The 19793-nt window shown below is 43.7% G+C and overlaps 1 protein-coding gene across 2 annotated transcripts in view; it reads left to right on the top strand.

Moving 5' to 3' along the window:
• Positions 1 to 6248: 6248 nt before the first annotated feature.
• Positions 6249 to 19793, top strand: part of nphp1 (nephronophthisis 1) — a 117517-nt gene continuing 103972 nt past the window's right edge. For both annotated transcript variants that reach the window (XM_069887656.1, XM_069887655.1), the window contains exon 1: positions 6249 to 6380. In XM_069887656.1, coding sequence (XP_069743757.1) covers positions 6303 to 6380 — 78 coding nt within the window. In that variant the 5' untranslated portion in view covers positions 6249 to 6302. The remainder of the gene's footprint in view (positions 6381 to 19793) is intronic.

The following is a 19793-nucleotide window of genomic DNA, read 5'->3' as shown; positions in this document are numbered from 1 at the left end:
TCCACTCGCACCAGCGTCATATAGACCAATATCATTACTTAACACAGATTATAAGATAATAGCTAAACTATTAGCAAACAGATTAGCAGATTATGTACCTAAAATGGTAAATCTAGACCAAACTGGATTTATTAAAAAAAGACAGACAACAGACAATATTTGTAAATTTATTAACTTAATTCATGCAGTAGAAGGGAGTAAAGCACCAACAGTAGCAGTTGCTTTAGACGCAGAGAAGGCCTTTGACAGAGTACAATGGAATTATTTATTCAAAGTATTGCAAAAATTCAGTTTACCAGAGAAGTATATTAATTGGATTAAACATTATATAAGGGGCCATTGCCGAAAGTGACAGTAAATGGATATATATCAAAGCAATTTAACTTAAGCAGGTCAGCACGGCAGGGATGCCCACTATCACCCTTATTATTCGCGTTAGCTATAGAACCACTAGCAGAATTGATAAGAACAGAAAATAAAATAAAAGGGATTAAAAAAAAGACAAGGAATATAAAATCAGTTTATTTGCAAATGATGTTATAGTATATTTAACAGAACCAGAATTATCAATAAAAGAATTACATAAGAAATTGAAGGAATATGGAGAAGTGTCGGGTTACAAGATTCACGCAAATAAAAGTGAAGCAATGCCAATGAATAACGCAGATTTTTTCAAAATTTAAGAAGGAATCACCATTCAGATGGCAAATGCAAGCAATAAGATACCTAGATATACAAATAAATAAAAACCTCGGCCATCTATATAAACTCAATTATTATCCACGAATGAAAAAATTACAGGACGATTTAGAGCAATGGAAAGATTTACTACTAACACTAATAGGAAGGATAAACTGTATTAAAATGAACATTTTCCCAAGGATACAATACCTATTTCAGGCATTGCCAATACACTTGACAGAGAAATTCTTCAAGGAGTTAAAGAAAATAATAAGGAAATTTTTATGGAAAGGGGGGAAACCGAGGATAGCACTAGATCAATTAACAGAATGGTATAAACAAGGAGGCTTACAACTGCCAAACTTTAAAAATTATTATAGAGCCGCACAATTAAGATACCTATCAGATTTTTATCAGACAAGGGAAAAGCCAGATTGGACTAGATTAGAACTAGATAAAACAGGGGAGAAGGTACCTGAACATATATTATATAAATGGGATGAAAAATTGGTACAACGTAGGAATTCTCCAGTATTACATCATCTGCTCAATATTTGGAAGTAAATTCATGTAGAAAGGAATAAAACAAATTACCAATTACCAAAACTAATGCTGATGCAAAATCAGTTAATCCCTTTTACAATAGATAACCTTTCCTTTAGAGAATGGGAGAAAAAAGGGATCAAAAGAATAGAAAATTGTTTTTCAGGTAATAAATTACTATCCTTTGAACAAATGAAGGATAAATATAATATAACTCAAGATACAGTTTTGGCATACTACCAACTGAGTTCCTACTTGAAGGACAAATTGGGAAGTAGTCTGAGGTTACCAGAGGGAAGTAATTTTGAATATGTGATTACAGATACAATGATAATCAAAAAATTTATAACAAATATGTATATTAAACTGCAAGAAAAGGAGAATGAGGAAACAAATGGTAAAACTAAACAAAAATTGGAACAAGATTTAAACATAAAGATAAAGAAGGAAACATGGTAGAAGTTATGCTCTGGAACTATGAGAAATACAATAAACACGAGGTTACGTATGGTACAATATAACTGGATACACAGGCTATACATTACACCTCAAAAGTTAAATAAATGGGACCCAACAGTATCTGACAGATGTTTTTTTTGTAAAAAAGAAGTGGGAACAACAATTCATGCAATCTGGACATGTGAGAAAGTGGAAAACTTTTGGGAAGATCTAAACCAGATATTAAATAAAATTACAGAAAACAATATACCAAAAAACCCAGAGATCTTCCTCCTAAGTAACATAAAAAACAAAGAATTTGGACTTGATTTGGATGGTGCACAAAAAAGATTTGTTATGATAGCTCTTGCCATAGCAAAAAAATGTATTATGTCAACTTGGATATTAGAAGATAACTTGAGAATACAACAATGGTATATAGAAATGAATAAATGTATTCCATTAGAAAAAATAACATATAATTTAAGAAATAATATTGAAATATTTGAACAAATATGGGAGCCTTACATGAAACACAATAGAGAAAACCTACCGGGGACATCTAGCACCTAAATTAATGAAAGGAGAAGGAAATGAAAAGAATTGACTCAGTGGAATTTCTTGTTTATTTTTATTGAATGACAACATTGTTTGACTGGTTTAATGTATCTTAGATTCTGTACTTTAAATGAATGGGGGGGGAGGTAGGGAGGGTGGGATGGGAGGAGGGAGGGGGGGGAGAAAATGACACTGTATATATTTGAAAAGGAAAATGTATGTATCTTGGTCAATGTGGTTTATGGTGTGAAAAATAAAAAAATTAATAGTAATAAGTTCAAGTTTGATCCTGTTTTTATGTTTAAAAAAACTTAAAAGTAACTTTTGTTTAAGTAACCATTTGTCTTGGTGAATTTCTATTGTTGCTGGGTTTTGGGGTCCTCTGGGCCCGAAACAGTTTTTTTTAACCTTCACAGAATAGAGTGCTGTAAGAAAGGGTGGTGACGGAAGAGCAGAGAAGGGAGTCATAAGAAGATTGGTCCTGATGCATTAACAAGGCTGAAAACTGCGGGAGGTGGGGGTCCTACAAAGAAACTTCTACAGGTGTACTGTGGAGAGCATTCTGGCTGGTTGCATAACTGTTTGGTATAGAGGTATCAATGCTCAAGACAAGAAAAAAAACTCCAGAGATATTAAATCAGCCTGCAACATCACGGGCACTAATCTTCACTCCATTGAGGACATCTACAAGAGGCGGTGTCTTAAGAAAGTAGCTTCTATCCTCAAGGATCCCCTCCACTCGGCAATACCCTCTTCCCTCTGCCACCGTTGGGAGGGAGGTACAGAGAATGAAGGTGAGCGCTGAGCAGCACAAAGACAGCTTCTTCCTCTCTGCCATCAGATTCCTGAATGAAGAATGAACTAGTGACACTACCTTACTTTATCTTTTTCTAGCAATATATATATTTATTTATTATGTATTATTTATTATAGTGTCGCCGAGAATGTTCTCCCAGAATCACAGTGTGGCTTTCGCGCAAACAGAGGAACTACTGACATGGTCATTGCCCTCAGACAGCTCCAAGAAAAGTGCAGAGAACAAAACAAAGGACTCTACATCACCTTTGTTGACCTCACCAAAGCCTTCGACACCGTGAGCAGGAAAGGGCTTTGGCAAATACTAGAGCACCTTGGATGCCCCCCAAAGTTCCTCAACATGGTTATCCAACTGCACGAAAACCAACAAGGTCGGGTCAGATACAGCAATGAGCTCTCTGAACCCTTCTCCATTAACAATGGCGAGAAGCAAGGCTGTGTTCTCGCACCAACCCTCTTTTCCATCTTCTTCAGCATGATGCTGAAACAAGCCATGAAAGACCTCAACAATGAAGGCGCTGTTTACATCCGGTACCGCACAGATGGCAGTCTCTTCAATCTGAGGCGCCTCCAAGCTCACTCCAAGACACAAGAGCAACTTGTCCGTGAACTACTCTTTTCAGACGATGCCACTTTAGTTGCCCATTCAGAGCCAGCTCTTTAGTGCTTGATGTCCTGTTTTGCGGAAACTGCCAAAATGTTTGGCCTGGAAGTCAGCCTGAAGAAAACTGAGGTCCTCCATCAACCAGCTCCCCACCATGACTACCAGCCCCCCCCCCCCACATCTCCATCGGGCACACAAAACTCAAAACGGTCAACCAGTTTATCTATCTCGGCTGCACCATTTAATCAGATGCAAGGATCGACAACGAGATAGACAACAGACTCGCCAAGGCAAATAGCTCCTTTGGAAGACTACACAAAAGAGTCTGGAAAAACAACCAACTGAAAAACCTCACAAAGATTAGCGTATACAGAGCCGTTGTCATACCCACACTCCTGTTCGGCTCCGAATCATGGGTCCTCTACTGGCATCACCTATGGCTCCTAGAACACTTCCACCAGCGTTGTCTCCGCTCCATCCTCAACATTCATTGGAGTGACTTCATCCCTAACATCGAAGTACTTGAGATGGCAGAGGCCGACAGCATTGAATCCACGCTGCTGAAGATCCAACTGCGCTGGGTAGGTCACGTCTCCAGAATGGAGGTCCATTGTCTTCCCAAGATCGTGTTATATGGCGAGCTCTCCACTGGCCACCGAGACAGACGTGCACCAAAGAAGAGGTACAAGGACTGCCTAAAGAAATCTCTTGGTGCCTGCCACATTGACCACCGCCAGTGGGCTGATCTCGCCTCAAACTGTGCATCTTGGCGCCTCACAGTTCGGCGGGCAGCAACCTCCTTTGAAGAAGACCGCAGAGCCCACCTCACTGACAAAAGACAAAGGAGGAAAAACCCAACACCCAACCCCAACCAACCAATTTTCCCCTGCAACCGCTGCAACCGTGTCTGCCTGTCCCGCATCGGACTTGTCAGCCACAAACGAGCCTGCAGCTGACGTGGACATTTACCCCCTCAATAAATCTTCGTCCGCCAAGCCAAGCCAAAGAAAATAATGTAATTTGATTTCTATAAATGTTTGCACTGTGATTCTGCTCCAAAACAACACATTTTGTGAAATGTTCATGACATTGAAAATCTATACAAATAAATAAATAGATAGATACATTTTGTTTCATGGATATGAGAGTCTCAGATGGTTAGTATAAACTGTTCCTTTGGCCGTTCAGCATTCTCACTGTCTGTGGGAAGAAGCTGTTCCTCAGCCTGGTGGTGGTGTTCATTGACTTCAGCTTGGCATTTAATATGATCATTCCACAGAGGCTGGTGGAGAAGCTGTCCTCGCTGTGACTCAACATCTCTCTCTGCAACTGGATTCTAGACTTCCTAACAGAAAGACCACAGTCTATCCAGGTCAGTAGCAGAATGTCGATAATCATCACACTGAACCTCAGGACTGTATGCTCAGCCTGTTCTTATTCACGCTACTGATTCACGACTGCATCGCCAGATCCAGCGCCAACAGTGTCAACAAATTTGCAGAAGACTCAAAGGTAATTGGCCTCATCAGCTGCAATAATGAATTGCACGACAGAGATGGAAAATCTTGTGAAAATGATGCGAGAATAACAACCTGAGTCTCAATGTAGACAAGATGAAGGAGATAATCATGGACTTTAGGAGGACCAGGAATGACCACCTTCCACTACCCATCAACAACTCTGTAGTAGAGAAAATGGAGAGCACAAGTTCCTTGGAGTTCACTTAACTAGTGACCTATCATGGACACTCAACATCTCCTCACTTGTCGAGAAGTATCTGCACTTCCCAAGAAGACTGTAGTGGGCAAGGCTACCGGACACCATAATGCCAAGCTTCTACAGGAGCTCTATCGAGAGCATCCTGACCGGCTGCATCTCAGTACGATACAGTTGCTGCAGGGAAATGGATCGAGGTCAATCCACAGGACCATAAGCGTGGCAGAGAGGATCACTGGAGTCTCCCTCCCCTAACATTCATATAAACCACTCTCCAAAAATAAATAAAAATAGAGCACAAAAAGTACCCCTCCATAAATCTTCGCCTGCGAAGCCAAGCCAAAGAAAGGATTCAGGAATCTGATGGCCGCGGGGAAGAAGCTGTCCTTGCGCGGCTGCAGGCTCGTTTTGAAGCTGCTGTACCTCCCCACCCCCGCCCCCCCATGATATCTGGATGGTTGTCTGAAGAGGGTGTGCAAAAGCAGTGAGGGCCCCTTCCACCTGCACACAGCATCTTGCAGCGGGTCCCCCCTAGGATCAGAACCAACACACCAGGCTGAGGAAGAAGAGAATGCTCCCACTAACCATCTCACCTATTCATCAAACAACATTGATTGATTTGCATATCTGAGAAGTTGTCCTGCACATGTATTGTTTGCCTGGACGTGTGTTAAGTCTGGTTGTGTGTCTGCGTGTTTTGCACCGAGGTGGGGGTGGAGGCTGAGACGGGGAGGATGCATTGGCAGGTTGAATGAATTATGGGGGGTGCATTACTGGCAGGGGTTTGTTGGAGACGGACGCACGCACGCGCAGCTCCCGGCCCCGCAGCAGCGCAGCTCCCGGGCGCGCGGCTGCGCAGCTCCCCCCGCCACGCGCGTGCAGTGACGTCACGGGCTGGCTGCGGCTGCCTTTGGCGACGGTGCCGTGGCGACCGCTCGGAGGCGGGATGGGACGTGCGATGGCTTCGCCGCGGAAAGGATCGCTGCGAGCGGTGCAGGTCGCCACCGACGGCCTGCAGGGCCAGGTACCGGCTGCCTGGATCCAGAGGGCCGGGGGCTCTGTGCCAGGGAAGGGCAGATGCCGACCTACCGGGGAGTGGGGGGGGGTGGGGTATTAGGCGCGCTGGGAACCCGGGAAGGGGGGGTGGGGGGTGGGGGGACATGGAGCCTGGGACAGGGCGCAGAGTTTTGGCCAAGACTCGGGGCTCTAGAGCAGAAGAGATCTTATTCAGGAGTCAATGGGTTATAGATCCATAAAACAGTGGACCAGAAAACGGCTATTCAGCCCATCGAGTCTGGCCCCTCCATTGAATCATCAATGGATCAATTTCCCCACTCAGCCCCTCCACCACCCCATTAACCTTTGATGCCCGGGGCTAATCCAGAACCCATCAATCTCTGCTTTATAAGAGGCTCTGTAAAATCTCCCCTTTAACGGGACAGCAAGGCTAGTGGAGCGGATGGTCCACTGCTGTTATAGCCCCAACGATCGGGATCAGAGTTCAAATCTGGTGCTGTGTGTTTGTACGTACCCCCAGGGTCTGTGTGGGTTCCCCCGGGGGGTGGGGGGCTCATGTTTCCTCCCACCTTACTGGGGGTTGCAGGTCAATGGGCTTGTATTATATGTCGAAAATAAAAGCCCACCTTACTGGGGGTTGCAGGTGTCGGACTCTGGCTTTACCCTACCCTCAATTTAGTCTATGTGTCGTCTGAGTCCAGCGTGCTCATTGAATGAAGTGATAGGAGAAGGTATTCGGTTTAACAATCAGGTTATTACACAGCACAAGAATAAAGCTTAACAGAGCTCTGGTTCAGTTGTTAGTTCATAGGTCACCTGCACAGTGAGCTATTCCCCAAGACTGACCTCTACTGTCCAGTCTCTACAGTTTATATAGCTCAACCTTATCATACAGAACAAAAGTTGGCTTTCTTTGCTAGATTTCTTGCATAAGATTTATCACAAGTAATTTCCTGCTCTGCAGATATCTGGGGTGTGGAGCTCCCATCTTAATCCTCAAGGCCAGAATATCCTGTTGTTTTGATCAGAAATCAATTCATACCCCAGATATTTCTAATTATTTCTTTGTCCTCATCTGGCCATATTCTTCTGTTCTACTCAACACCTCCTTCTGTCTTAGCCTTCTTACTGAGTTAGTTTCCATTCTCTTTGTTTCTGACAGTCTCTGTCAGGATTCTCTTTGTTCTTGTTTGGCCATCGTCTCCTGTGCTAATCAACACCTCCTTTTGCCTTAACCTTCCTACTAAATTGTTTCCTACCTATCCTCTCTTTTGCATTTTGGGAGCAGGCAATTCTAAACCTACTGTAATCAGCCAACTTTGCTACATACTCTGGCTGCCCCTTACTTACATTACTCTTTCCCTTCACCATGAGGTAAATATTAAATTGTTACATAGTACTGGATTCATGTATACAAATTGAATAGTACATAAGCATATATTCTACATATTTTCTATGATTAATTAACCCCTATATTCCAACACAGGTCAATGGGTTTGTATTATATGTCGAAAATAAAAGCCAACCATTTCAACTCTGTGGCCCACTCCTGCGGTGTCGTGTCTGTCCGTGGTTTTGTGTACTGTCAAACCATCAGTAAATTGGAGGAGCCTCACCTAATTTTCCATCTCGGCCCTCTCCAGCTGGATGGCATTAATATCGACTTTTCTGAATTCTGCTAGCCTACTTACTCCCTGTTCTTCCTCTCCTCCATCCCTCTGCCTTTTTCTCCTCCAGCTCTCTACCCTGTTTCCTCTCCACATGCAGAGCCATAACACTGTTTTGCTTGCTGAGTTTCTCCAGCATTGTGTTTTTCACTTCAACACCGGTGTCGAGAGACTTTTGTGTTTTACTTCTGCCTTAAATGCACCCATTTGATGATTTAAAAAAAAACCCACCACTATAATAATGTCTCATTTCTGGCTATTGCTATTTGGTTTCAAACTAGCATACAATCTAAGTGCGAGCCCTTTGGTCCACCATGAACACTGCTTTCAGCATTGGCCCATTGCCTTTTATGCTGTGGTATTTCAAGTGCTCATCTGAACAATTATTAAATGTAAGAGCCTCTACTTCTATCTATACTTATTGTAACTTTGTACAGTTCAATCAGGCTTGTAGCTGAAACATTTCACCTAGGAACCATTCCACCTAGGAACCATTCCACCTAGGAACCATTCCACCTAGGAACCATTCCACCTAGGAACCATTCCACCTAGGAACCATTCCACCTAGGAACCATTTCACCTAGGAAACATTTCACCTAGGAAACATTCCACCTAGGAAATATTCCACCTAGGAACCATTCCACCTCGGAACCATTCCACCTAGGAAATATTCCACCTAGGAAACATTCATCCTTGTGAATCCCCCTGTGATATTTTCAGTACATTTATATTCTTCCTATCATGTGATGATTCACAAATGTAGATACTATTTCGATTGTAGCATAACCTTCCTATTCTTAGAAACCTTAGTTGTAGACTGATTTCACCAATTTTCTCATTGTACTGCTGCCTTCAGTGATCTTTGAACATCTACACTAAGGCCCCTTTGTCCCTTGATACTTCCTTGGGTCTTAACATTCAACGTTTATATCTTTGTCTTCTTTATTCTGATGTATAATACATTTTTCAGGATTAAACTTCAATTGCCATTTCTCTGCCTGTCTTGCAATTTACCAGTTTCATCCTGGAGCCACCCATCAACAGCACCATCAATTTTTGTGCTGTCTTCAAACTTACTTATTATTTCCTCCATTTACAGATGGTGCAGCGTGTGGTGAATGAGCACAGCGAAGAGACTGAGATAACTGGCTGTGAGCTCTGGTATCACAATTGCTTTATTTTGAATCTTGCACTGCTGCCTTTAAGCTCAATCTCAGTCCCACCCCTAATGTCCCGCTGCTTGCGTATGTGACCTCTGGTCTGGACAAGTGGGGCAGGTTCGCCACTACAAGCTTGTGCATCGCCACACATCCACCGCCCCACCCCCCCCCCCCCCCCCCGAACCAGCCTCAATAATCTCAGGATGTGTCAAGGTAGAGGTGTGCTGTTTCAGTGGCCGACCTCCATGTACTAGTGGGGGGACCTGCACTGGGTGCGACATGTCCACAGGCACTGGTTTCAAATGATCCAGCATGAATAACTTCTTTTTTCCCCCATTATCAAGGGCGAACATTGAAGCGTTTCTTTATAGCACCTTATATGGGCCTTGGTTATTCAAGGGGAGTCCTGTATGTGTCCCTGCGCACGAACACAAACTCACAGGAAGAGAAGTCCAGGGGGTAGATGCAGGGCAGTTGACTGTGTCACAGTGGTGCGATAGAATCCAGTTTGTCATGAAGCTTCTCAAGGACTACGATGGTGTTGGCGTCATGCTTAGTTGCTGGAAGGAGGAATTGTCCAGGCACTGTGATGGTCTCTCCATAGATTAGTGCAGCTGAGGAGGTCCTGAGGTCGTCCTTTGGTGCCGTGTAAATGCCCTCGAGAACCCAGGGAAGTTCATCCACCCAGTTGGGCTTATGGATGTGTGCCATCAGTGCCGATTTGAGGTGGCGGTGGAAGCACTCGACTAGTCCATTGGCTTGAGGGTGGTAAGCTGTGGTATGGAATAGCTGGGTGCCAGGAGTCTGGAGAGTTGTGTCCACAGGGTGGACGGGAATTGTGCTCCCTGGTCAGTTGTAACATCTGCCGGGTCACCGAAGCGGGAGACCTAAGTGGTGAGGAAAGCCCTGGATCATGCCTCAGTGGAGACGTCCGGGATGGGTATGGCCTCTGGCCAGTGAGTGCATCTGTTCATCACTGTAACAGGTAGTGGGACGCTCGCGAGCCTGGCAGGGGTCCGACTATGTCAAGATGGACATATTGGAACCTTTAGATTGAGGCATCGAACTATTAGAGTTGATGCTTGGTGTGCTGGTGGACCTTGGATGTCTTTAATTTTTCACCTACTTCGTGACTTGTTGATGCAGGCCGTGCCAAACCAATTTTGCAGATACTAGCTGCACTGTTGAGCAGATGGAGGGGTGCGATTAAACCGTGGATTATGCTGAAAGCCATTCTCCTCCACTGGGCAGGGATGAGAAGATGGGGCTGGCCAATGGAAACGTTGCAGAGGAGTGTAGTGCCGTTGGCATCAAGCGGGAGATCTTGGAGCTGCAATCCTGTGATTACCTTTCTGAAGCTGAGTGTCTCGGGGTTTTTCTGTTGTGCCCAAGCCAGATCACAGTAGTTGATGTCCTGTGACATAGGCCTGGAAAGTGCGTCAGCAATCATGTTGTGCTTTCTGGACAGGTGCCAGATTGCAGTGGTGAACTCCGAGGCATAGGATAACTGTCTCTATTGTTGGCAGAGCACAGGTCGGAGGACTTTGCGAAGGCAAAAGTAAGCAGATTGTGGTCAGTGTAGACAGTGAATGGGTGCCCTTCCAGGAAGTGGCAGACGGACAGGTAGAGGGCGAGTTGTCCTCTTGTCAAATGCACTGTACCTCAATTCAGGCAACCACAGGTGTTGACTGAAGAAAATGATGGGTTGCCATGAGTCATCAGGACCGCGTCCACGGCTGTGTTGGACGAGTCGACTGTGAGGGCTGTTGGTACATCCATCTGTGGGTGTACTGGCATTGTAGTATGGGCCAGGGCTTCTTTAGTCTGCTCGAACGCACTGTGCGTCTCCTCTATCCATTCAAGCTCCTTCGATGAGGCCGACATTAACATGAAGAGAGGGGGCGTAATTTTGGCTGCTGTAGGGATGAACCTCTTGTAGAAATTCACCATGCCCATGAATTCTTGAAGCCCCTTGTCGGTCTGGTGAACTGCTGGATGGCATCAACTTTGTCTGGTAAAGGGGTGGCGCTGGCTGGGGTGATCTTATGGCCCAGAAAGTCTATTTCCGTGAGGCCAAATGGACACTTCTCTGGGTTAACGGTGAGGCCAAACTGTTCGAGGCGAGTTAACAGCTGGCGGAGGTGCGTCATGTGTTCTGCTGGCGAGCTGCTGGCTACCAGGATGTCATTGAGATAGATGAAGAGCAAAGGCAAGTCTCTGCTGACCACATCCATGAGGCACTGAAAGGTCTGAGCCGCATTTTTCAAGCATACATAAGAACTCGAACAGGCCAAATGGGGTGATGATAGCAGGGATCTCATGGTATCCCTGGATTAGGTCAACTTTGGAGGAAAGTTTTGTGCCGTGAAGATTTGCTGCAAAATCCTGGATATGGGGGATTGGGTAGCGGTCCAGTGTCATTGCATCGAGACGTCTGAAATTGCCGCAGGGGCTCCATACTAGTATGGCTTCTCCTTTCATCGGTTGGGCAACGTACTATGTCAGGAATCCTTCTTGATTTCGCCACTCTGGTGGCGATTACATTGTAAATGCCAAATGCAATGTACTAGTTTGGAAGAAGTGCAAGTGAATAACTGAAGAATATTTGGGTTTCTTGGTGGGAAGGAAAGAGTTGAGAGGACAGGTGCTGGATCTCTTGCAGCTGCTGAGGAAAGTGCCATTTAAGTGGTTGGAAGGGGCGAAAGATGTGTGTAAACACAATTCCCATTTTTGCCAGTGTGATGTCTATTAAAAGCAGGTAAATTTCCTTGCCAGTGTGATGTCTATTAAATGCAGGCAAATTTCCAACTCATCGGTTAGTAGCTGCCATGACATTTAAAGAAGACCCAACCACGCAGATTCAGGGATGGTGGGGGAGCCACAGGTTAAGATAAGAACATTGGTCCCTGAGGCTTCTGCTCTTTACCATCCCGCTGTCCAACGTACTTGATGAACTCTGAGTCAGATTACAACATCAGAGAGTGCCGTGTGATGCACTTCACTGAAACATGGTTAAACGAGGACATTGCAAACACGGCAATACAGCCCAAGGGCTACACCCTCCACCGCGCTGACTGGACACTGGCATCAGGAAAAACCACGAGAGGTGTTATTTGTGTCATCATCAACTCATTGTGGGGCACTGATGTGATGGTCATGTCCCAGACCTCCTCCCCCCAACCTGGAACATCTGGCAATGAAGTGCTACCCATTTTACCTGCTGAGGGAGTTCACTGCCATTATCCTGGTTGCAGTGTACATTCCACCCCAGGGTAACATCAAGCTGGCACTGGAGAGCTGAGCACTCTGGTCATTGCAGGGGACTTCAATCAGATCATCCTGGAGAAGACTCTGACAAATTACCACCAACACATCACGTGTGAGACCAGAGAAGCCAACACACTCAACCACTGCTACACCATCATGAAGAACGCCTCCTGGGCCATACCATGACTACACCGGCAAGTCTGACCACCTGGCTGTAATTCTATTCCTGGTGTACAAGCAGAGAATGAGGTTTGCAGCACCAGTAATGAAGACGGCGAAAGTATGGTCAAGGGAGGTGGAGAAGCATATGTAGGACTGCTTTGAATTGGTGGACTGGACTCATCCATAGACTTGCATGAATATGCAACAGGTGTCACCGACTTCCTCAAGGCCAACACTGGGAATTCCCCAACTAGAAGCCTTGGATGAATCAGAGGATTCACAACATGCTGAAGGTGAAATCAAGGGCATTTAAGGCTGGGGATCCAGATCGCAACAAGAAGTCCAGGTATGACCTGCGGAAGGGTACCTCTGACCAAAGTGGCAAGTCCAAAAGAAGCTAGAGAGAGATACAGGCCAGCTGTGACAGGGTGTGTAGGCCGTGACAGGGTGTGCAGGCCATGACAGCCTAGTAAGCGAGGGCGAACAGCATAGATGGCTGTGATACTTCTTTACTCGATGAGCTGAACACTTTCACTGCCCGCTTTAAGAAGGAGAACCCAACAGTGCCTATGAGATCCCCTGCAAAGGCAGAGGACCCTGTAATATCTGTCTCAAAGGCTGATGTCAGAACATCATTCAAGAGGGTGAACCCTTGGAAAGCATCAGGCCCTGACGACATACCTGGCAGGGTACAGAAAATCTATGCCAACCATCTAGCTGGAGTGTTTATGGACATTTTCAACCTCTCATTGCTGAAGTCAGTGGTTCCCTCCTGCTTCAGAAGGGTATCAGTTATCTTGGTGTCCAATAAGAGCAGTGCGAGCTGCCTCAATGACTGTCGCTCAGTAGCATTAACTTCTACTGTAATGAAATGATTTGAGAGGCTGGCCATGGTTAGAATTAACACGTACCACAGCAAAAGTCTGGACCCCTGCAATTTGCTTATTGTCACAATTGCTCTACAGCAAATGGAATTTCGCTGGCTCTCCATTCAGCTCTGGATCACCTTGAAAACAGAAATTCATACATATGGCTGCTCTTTGTAGATGTCAGCTCAGCCTTCAACACATTTATTCCCTCAATGCTGGTTTAGAAGCTTCAAATCCTGGGCAACTGGATCCTGACTCCCTCATTGGAAGACCACAGTCTGTATGATTTGGAAACAATGTCTTTTCCTCACTGACTATTAACACAGGTGCACCTCAAGGATGTTTGCTTAGCCCACTGCTCTACATTCACTATACACTTATCAATGTGTGGCCAGGCTCAATTCCAAAGCTATCTACAAGTTTGCCGATGACACCACAGTTGTCGGTAGAGTCACAAACAGCACTGAGGAAGTGTACAAGAGGGAGAGAGATCAGCTCATTGAGTGGTCTCATGTCAACAACCTTGCATTCAATGTTTGCAATACCAAGGAGAAGATTGTTGACTTCAGGAGGAAGTCAGGAGTACAAGATCCAGTCCTCTTCAAGGGCTCAGTAGTGGAGAGGGCAGGAACTTAAATTCCTGGTGTCAACATCTCTGAGGATCTGTCCTGGACATGTTGATGCAATCACAAAGAAGGCTCGGCAGCGGCTATACTTTGTGAGCTGTTTGAGGAGATTTGGTATGTCATCGAAGACTCTCAAAAACTTCTACAGGTGTACTGTGGAGAGCATTCTGTTCGTTTGCATCACTGTCTAGTTCAGACCTGCCAATGCTCAAGTTAACCCGGCCTGCGACATCACAGACACCAGGCTTCACTCCATTGAGAACATCTGCAAGAGGGGTTGTCTTAAGAAAGCAGCCTCTATCCTCAAGGACCCCTATCACCCAGCCCCCTACACACTGCTACCATCAGGAAAATGGTACAGGACTTTAAAGACAAACACTTGGGAGCACAAGGACAGCTTCTTCCCTGCCGCTGCCATCAGATTCCTGAATAATCAATGAACCAAAGACACTACCTTACTTTGACTTTTCATGCACTATTTTTAATTTATTTTTGTAAAGTGGATTATATGACTGTTTGCACTGTGACCTGTTCATTGACTTTTCCAATGATTGATAATACTGCTTCCTGGGGGGGTGGGGGTGGGGGGGGGGGGGGAAATATATATATTGTGCCTATTTTTAAAAATGCATATTGAATAGTTCTAGTGGTTATTTTAAACAGAACATGCAAATATGTGCTCTTCCCCACCTCACCCCTCAACAATATCACAATTTACATAGAAATAGGTCAGCTGGGACTTTTCTCTGTGGAGCAGGTTGGAGGTAAAGAGGAGTATTTGTGGAGGTCTGTAAATCAAGAGAGACTTGGATGAGATAAATAGTTGTGATCTTTTTCCCAGGGTAGGGGAATCTAAAACTAGAGGCCTTGGTGAAAGGAAAAAGATTGAAAAGGGTGTATCTTTTTTTGCACAGAAGGTGATGAATATATGGAACAAGCTGCCAGTGGAAGTCATAGAAGCAGGTACGATTGTCACAGTTAAAATACAGGTGGATAGTTTTGTAGACATTTAGAGAGATGTAGGCCAAACACAGACAAATAACTTGAATTGACAGGGTCAAATTGGACTGAAGCACCTGTTTCTGTAATGTCAAACACATTAACTAAATATTGGATTATCAATCAGTCCAAATTGTACTGAACAATCATTAAAGTTCAAATATATTGTCAGAGTACATACATGTCATGTCATCACACAACCCTGAGATTATTTTTACTGGAGGTCAGGAAGAATTTCTACTTATCTGTAGTGTAAAAAACTGTACTCAAGAAAATGTATTGGTGAGAAATTTAAACAAACTGACTATGCAAATAGAGAAAAAGATTTCAGTAATAAATAATATGCAAAATAAAAAACCTTAAACGGGTCTCTGAGTCTTTTTAGGAGTCTGATGGTTGAGGGGTGGCAACGATTTCTGAATCTGGTGGCTTGATTCTTGAGGGACATAGCGCTTTCCTGCTGGCAGTAGTGGGAATAGACCATGAGCTGGATGGTATGGAACCTTGATGATTGCTGCTGCTCTCTGACAGCAGCTTTCCATGTAGAAGTTCTTGATGGGAGGGAGAGCTTTGCCTGTGATGTTCTTGGCTGTATTCACTACCTTTTGTAGGGCTTTCAACTAAGGTATTGGGGGGCCCCCCTCCCCCCCCCACTCTATACCAATCTGAAATGTATCCAGTCAGCACACTTTTCACTACACATTTTTTAACATATCTTTATTGAGTTTAATAAAAAAAATATTAATCCAATATATGGTATGAAATGTATGAAAAAAATAATAATACCTCTAATAATACCTAAAGCATATATGGTATAAATTGTGTGTACCCTTCTCAATCAAATCAATTTTCAAAACACTTCAAAAGAAAAAAAGAGAAAAAAAAAACCCTATTAATCAAGCCCTCATCTCTAAACAAGGTTAATTTGCATATTTAAAATACATAGGAAACAAAAGATTACATTGGGAAACCAGACAACACTGCTTAGGAGCATCCAAGTACCCTATTTTTAAAAAAATAATGGTAATACTCCATGAATGGGGCCCACTTTGTATAAAAATTCCTCTTTACATTTTTGACATAATATCTGATTTGTTCTAAACTTAGGAAGGACATAACCTCCTGTAACCATTGAGTATGGGTAGGTGGGGTACCTTCTTTCCATTTCATCAGAATTGCCCATTGTTACGAGCCCAGAAGACCTCAAACCCAGCAGCAATAGATATTCATCAAGACAAATGGTTACTTAAACAAAAGTTGCTTTTAATTATCTTTAAACATGAAAATAGAATCAAACTTTAACTTATCACTATTGACTTACTTTACCTAAATTAACCCCCTTCTAATCCTAAGCGCACGTGTATGTAATGTTCAGAAAAGTTATTTGGTTCGCAATCCAATCTCACTTCTCATTACTCCAAGTTCACTGGTTGCAAGTAATTCTTATACTGTGCACAGAATTTAACATTTCTAAAGTTCACCAGGTTTTGGTGCTTGAAAGGTAAATGGTTACCACTCAGGAAGGTTCTTGTCAGTTTTCAGAGAGAGATTTGTTGTTCCTGTTACTTCCATCAGCCATCTGACGAAACTTGCCCCCTTCAAGGTTCTCCAGATGATAACCTCTTTCTTTCAGGTCACCACAGAGTGCCTTTTTGTTTTTTTTAAAATTCCAAGTGAAACATTAGACAGCCAGTCCTCTCCTCTTGCATGAACCACAAAGGCTTTGACCAGGCTGAATCAAGCATTTACAACCTGTCTTCCACATGGGGTTTTCCACAAGCTTGCAAGCTTGTCCTGTTCCAGTCCCTGTTCCTAGCTGTAACACTGTAGAAGTGATCTGCCTTCTCTCTCTTTCTCTCTCTCTCTGAGAGAAAGCCTGTTTGACTCTCTCTGCTTGCAAAACCACATGACCTTCTTAGAACAGTTCCAGACAATCTGTTGCCTTTTTGTAAACAACAATCTATTAGTGAAGTCTCTTGGGCACTCTCCAAAACTCTTGCAAAGACTGTTGGCCCGAACATGTCTAGCATGGGGCAGAGCTCCAGTATTTTAAATAAGATCTGTTTAAAAGTGTTTGTATGTGACCTACTCCAATAAACCTTTCCCAATTTACTTCCCAAAAAAACATATCTATACACTCTGTCACACCATCAATGAGGCAAATACTAAAATGTACTTTTGTGATGGTGAGTAGTATTTTTCTTATTTAGAAAAAATAATTAGAGCAATTAAGGGGCATGGTTCTAATTTGACCTTAAAAAATAGTTGATAAAGTTTGAAAGTAATTTTTCCAAAAATTTTCTAAACTAGAGCAAGACCAAAACATACGTTTTGAAGCCTCAAAAATTTTACATTTATCACATAATGGATCGATATCAGAATAAAAGTGAGATAACTTGAAATATGTGCTCTACGTACCCCTCCCTTTGATTTGCAACAAACAATGTCGCGCACAAAATGAGGGTTCATTAATCAGATTTAGAACAATATCCCAACCCTCATCTGGAAGTGACAAATCCAGGTCATGCTCCCAAACACTCTTGATCTTAGCTATTCTCAAATCCATCAAATCACTATAAATAATTGATATTGAGCCACTATGAGAAAATTAAAAGTCAAAAAGTGAATCAAGAATGTTTGTTTCAGAAATCTGTGGAAAATCAGAAAGCTTGGACTGAACAAAATGTTGGACGTAAATATCTTGAAAAAATGACTATTGGGTCATTTAAATTTTGCCCTCAATTGTTCAAAACAAACAAAATGATCTCAAATAAAAATATCTTTAAAATTATTAATCCCGACTCTACACCACTCTCTGAAAACTGCATCTGGCAGAAAGTTTTCTTTAAAAAAAAAGGATGATTGGTTATCATAGGACTGGCTAGAGAAAAACTCTTGATTCCAAAAAATTTCTAAATTGTGCCCATATTCTCAACCTATGTCTCATTATCAGGTTATTTGTTAATTTAGAAAAAGAAAGGACTGTCAACATAGATTTTTAAAGAAAAATATGTTGGGCTGTGTCCACTACATTTTGTGGGGGTTTATGCTCAGGGTTATTGATGTCCTCATACCAGACCATGATGCAACTGGTCAGCACACTTTCCACTACGTATCTGTAAAAGTTTGCCAAAATTTTCAATGTCATACCAAACCTTCGCAATCTTCTGAGGAAGTAGAGGCGCTGACATGCTTTCTTCATGTTGATATTAGTGTGTTGGGTCCAGGAAAGGTTCTCCATGATGGTGACTCCTTGAAATTTTAATTTGCTCACCCTCTCCACCTCTGATTCCCCGGTGATCACTGGATTGTACCCCTCTGGTTTTTCCTTCCAAAAGTCCACATTCAGCTCCTTTGTTTTGGTTAAATTGAGTGCAAAGTTGTTGTTAGTGCACCATTCAGCCAAGTTTTCAATCTACCTCCTACATGCTGACTCATTATCCCTATTTTATACAACCCGCTACCATGATATTGTCAGCAAGATACATAATTGGTGTTGTTGTACCAAGCCATACAGTCAAAGGTGTAAAGCGAGTAGAGCAAGGGGATAAATATGCAGCCCTGTGGAGCTCTGGTGCTGATAGAGATTGTGGAGGAGATGCTCTCATCAATTCTCACTGATCGTGGTCTGGAGGTTAGGAAATCCAGGATCCATTTACACAGTGGGGTGTTGAGGCCCAGGTCTTGGAGTTTGCTGAACAGTTCTGAGGGGATGATGGTGTTGCTGTTGTACGCTGAACTGTAGTCAATAAAGAGCATCCCACGTATGTGTCTTTGCTGTCCGGGTGTTCAGAGTTTTATGTCGAGCCAATGAGATAGCATCCGCCATAGACCTTTTGCTGTGGTAGACAAATGGGAGTAGATCCATGTCACAGCTCAGTCGACAGCCTCTCAAAACACTTCATCACTGTGGATGTGAGTACCACTAGTCGGTTGTCATTTAGGCAGGTTGCCACACTCTTCTTGGGCACCAGAATGGTTGAGGCCTATTTGAAATAGGTGGGCGCCAAGCCCTGCCTGAGTGATATGTTGAAGGTATCCATGAATATATTGGCAAGTTGGTCAGCATGGATTTTCAATACTTGGCTGGGTACTCTGTCCTGACCAGATGCTTTCCTTGGATTCACTCTCAGGCAACCTGCATGTCATCCTCTGATATTGACAGTAGAGAATCATCAGGGACATGGCGATGTGCAGTGGCTCTTCCTTGTTCTGGTCGGCCAATGGGGTGTAGAAGGCATTGAATTCACCTTGGAGTGAAGGTTTGCATTTAGACTCCTGTTGAGAGAATAACTGTGTTAAAGTATTATGATGCAGGTGGAGGTGATTGACAGTGATTGGTTCCATTTAGTGGTTGACTAAAGACCAGGGGTTTCTTTAAGCAGTCCTTGTACCTCTTCTTTGGTGCACCTCTGTCTCGGTGGCCAGTGGAGAGCTCGCCATAGAACACGATCTTGGGAAGGCGATGGTCCTCCATTCTGGAGACGTGACCCATCCAGCGCAGTTGGGTCTTCAGCAGCAAAGAGGTACAAGGACTGCCTAAAGAAATCTCTTGGTGCCTGCCACATTGACCACCGCCAGTGGGCTGATCTCGCCTCCAACCGTGCATCTTGGCGCCTCACAGTTTGGCGGGCAGCAACCTCCTTTGAAGAAGACCGCAGAGCCCACCT

The sequence above is a fragment of the Narcine bancroftii genome, chromosome 6 (genome assembly GCF_036971445.1).
Source record: "Narcine bancroftii isolate sNarBan1 chromosome 6, sNarBan1.hap1, whole genome shotgun sequence".
NCBI lineage: Eukaryota > Metazoa > Chordata > Chondrichthyes > Torpediniformes > Narcinidae > Narcine > Narcine bancroftii.
This window is presented reverse-complemented; position numbering and strand designations above follow the sequence as displayed.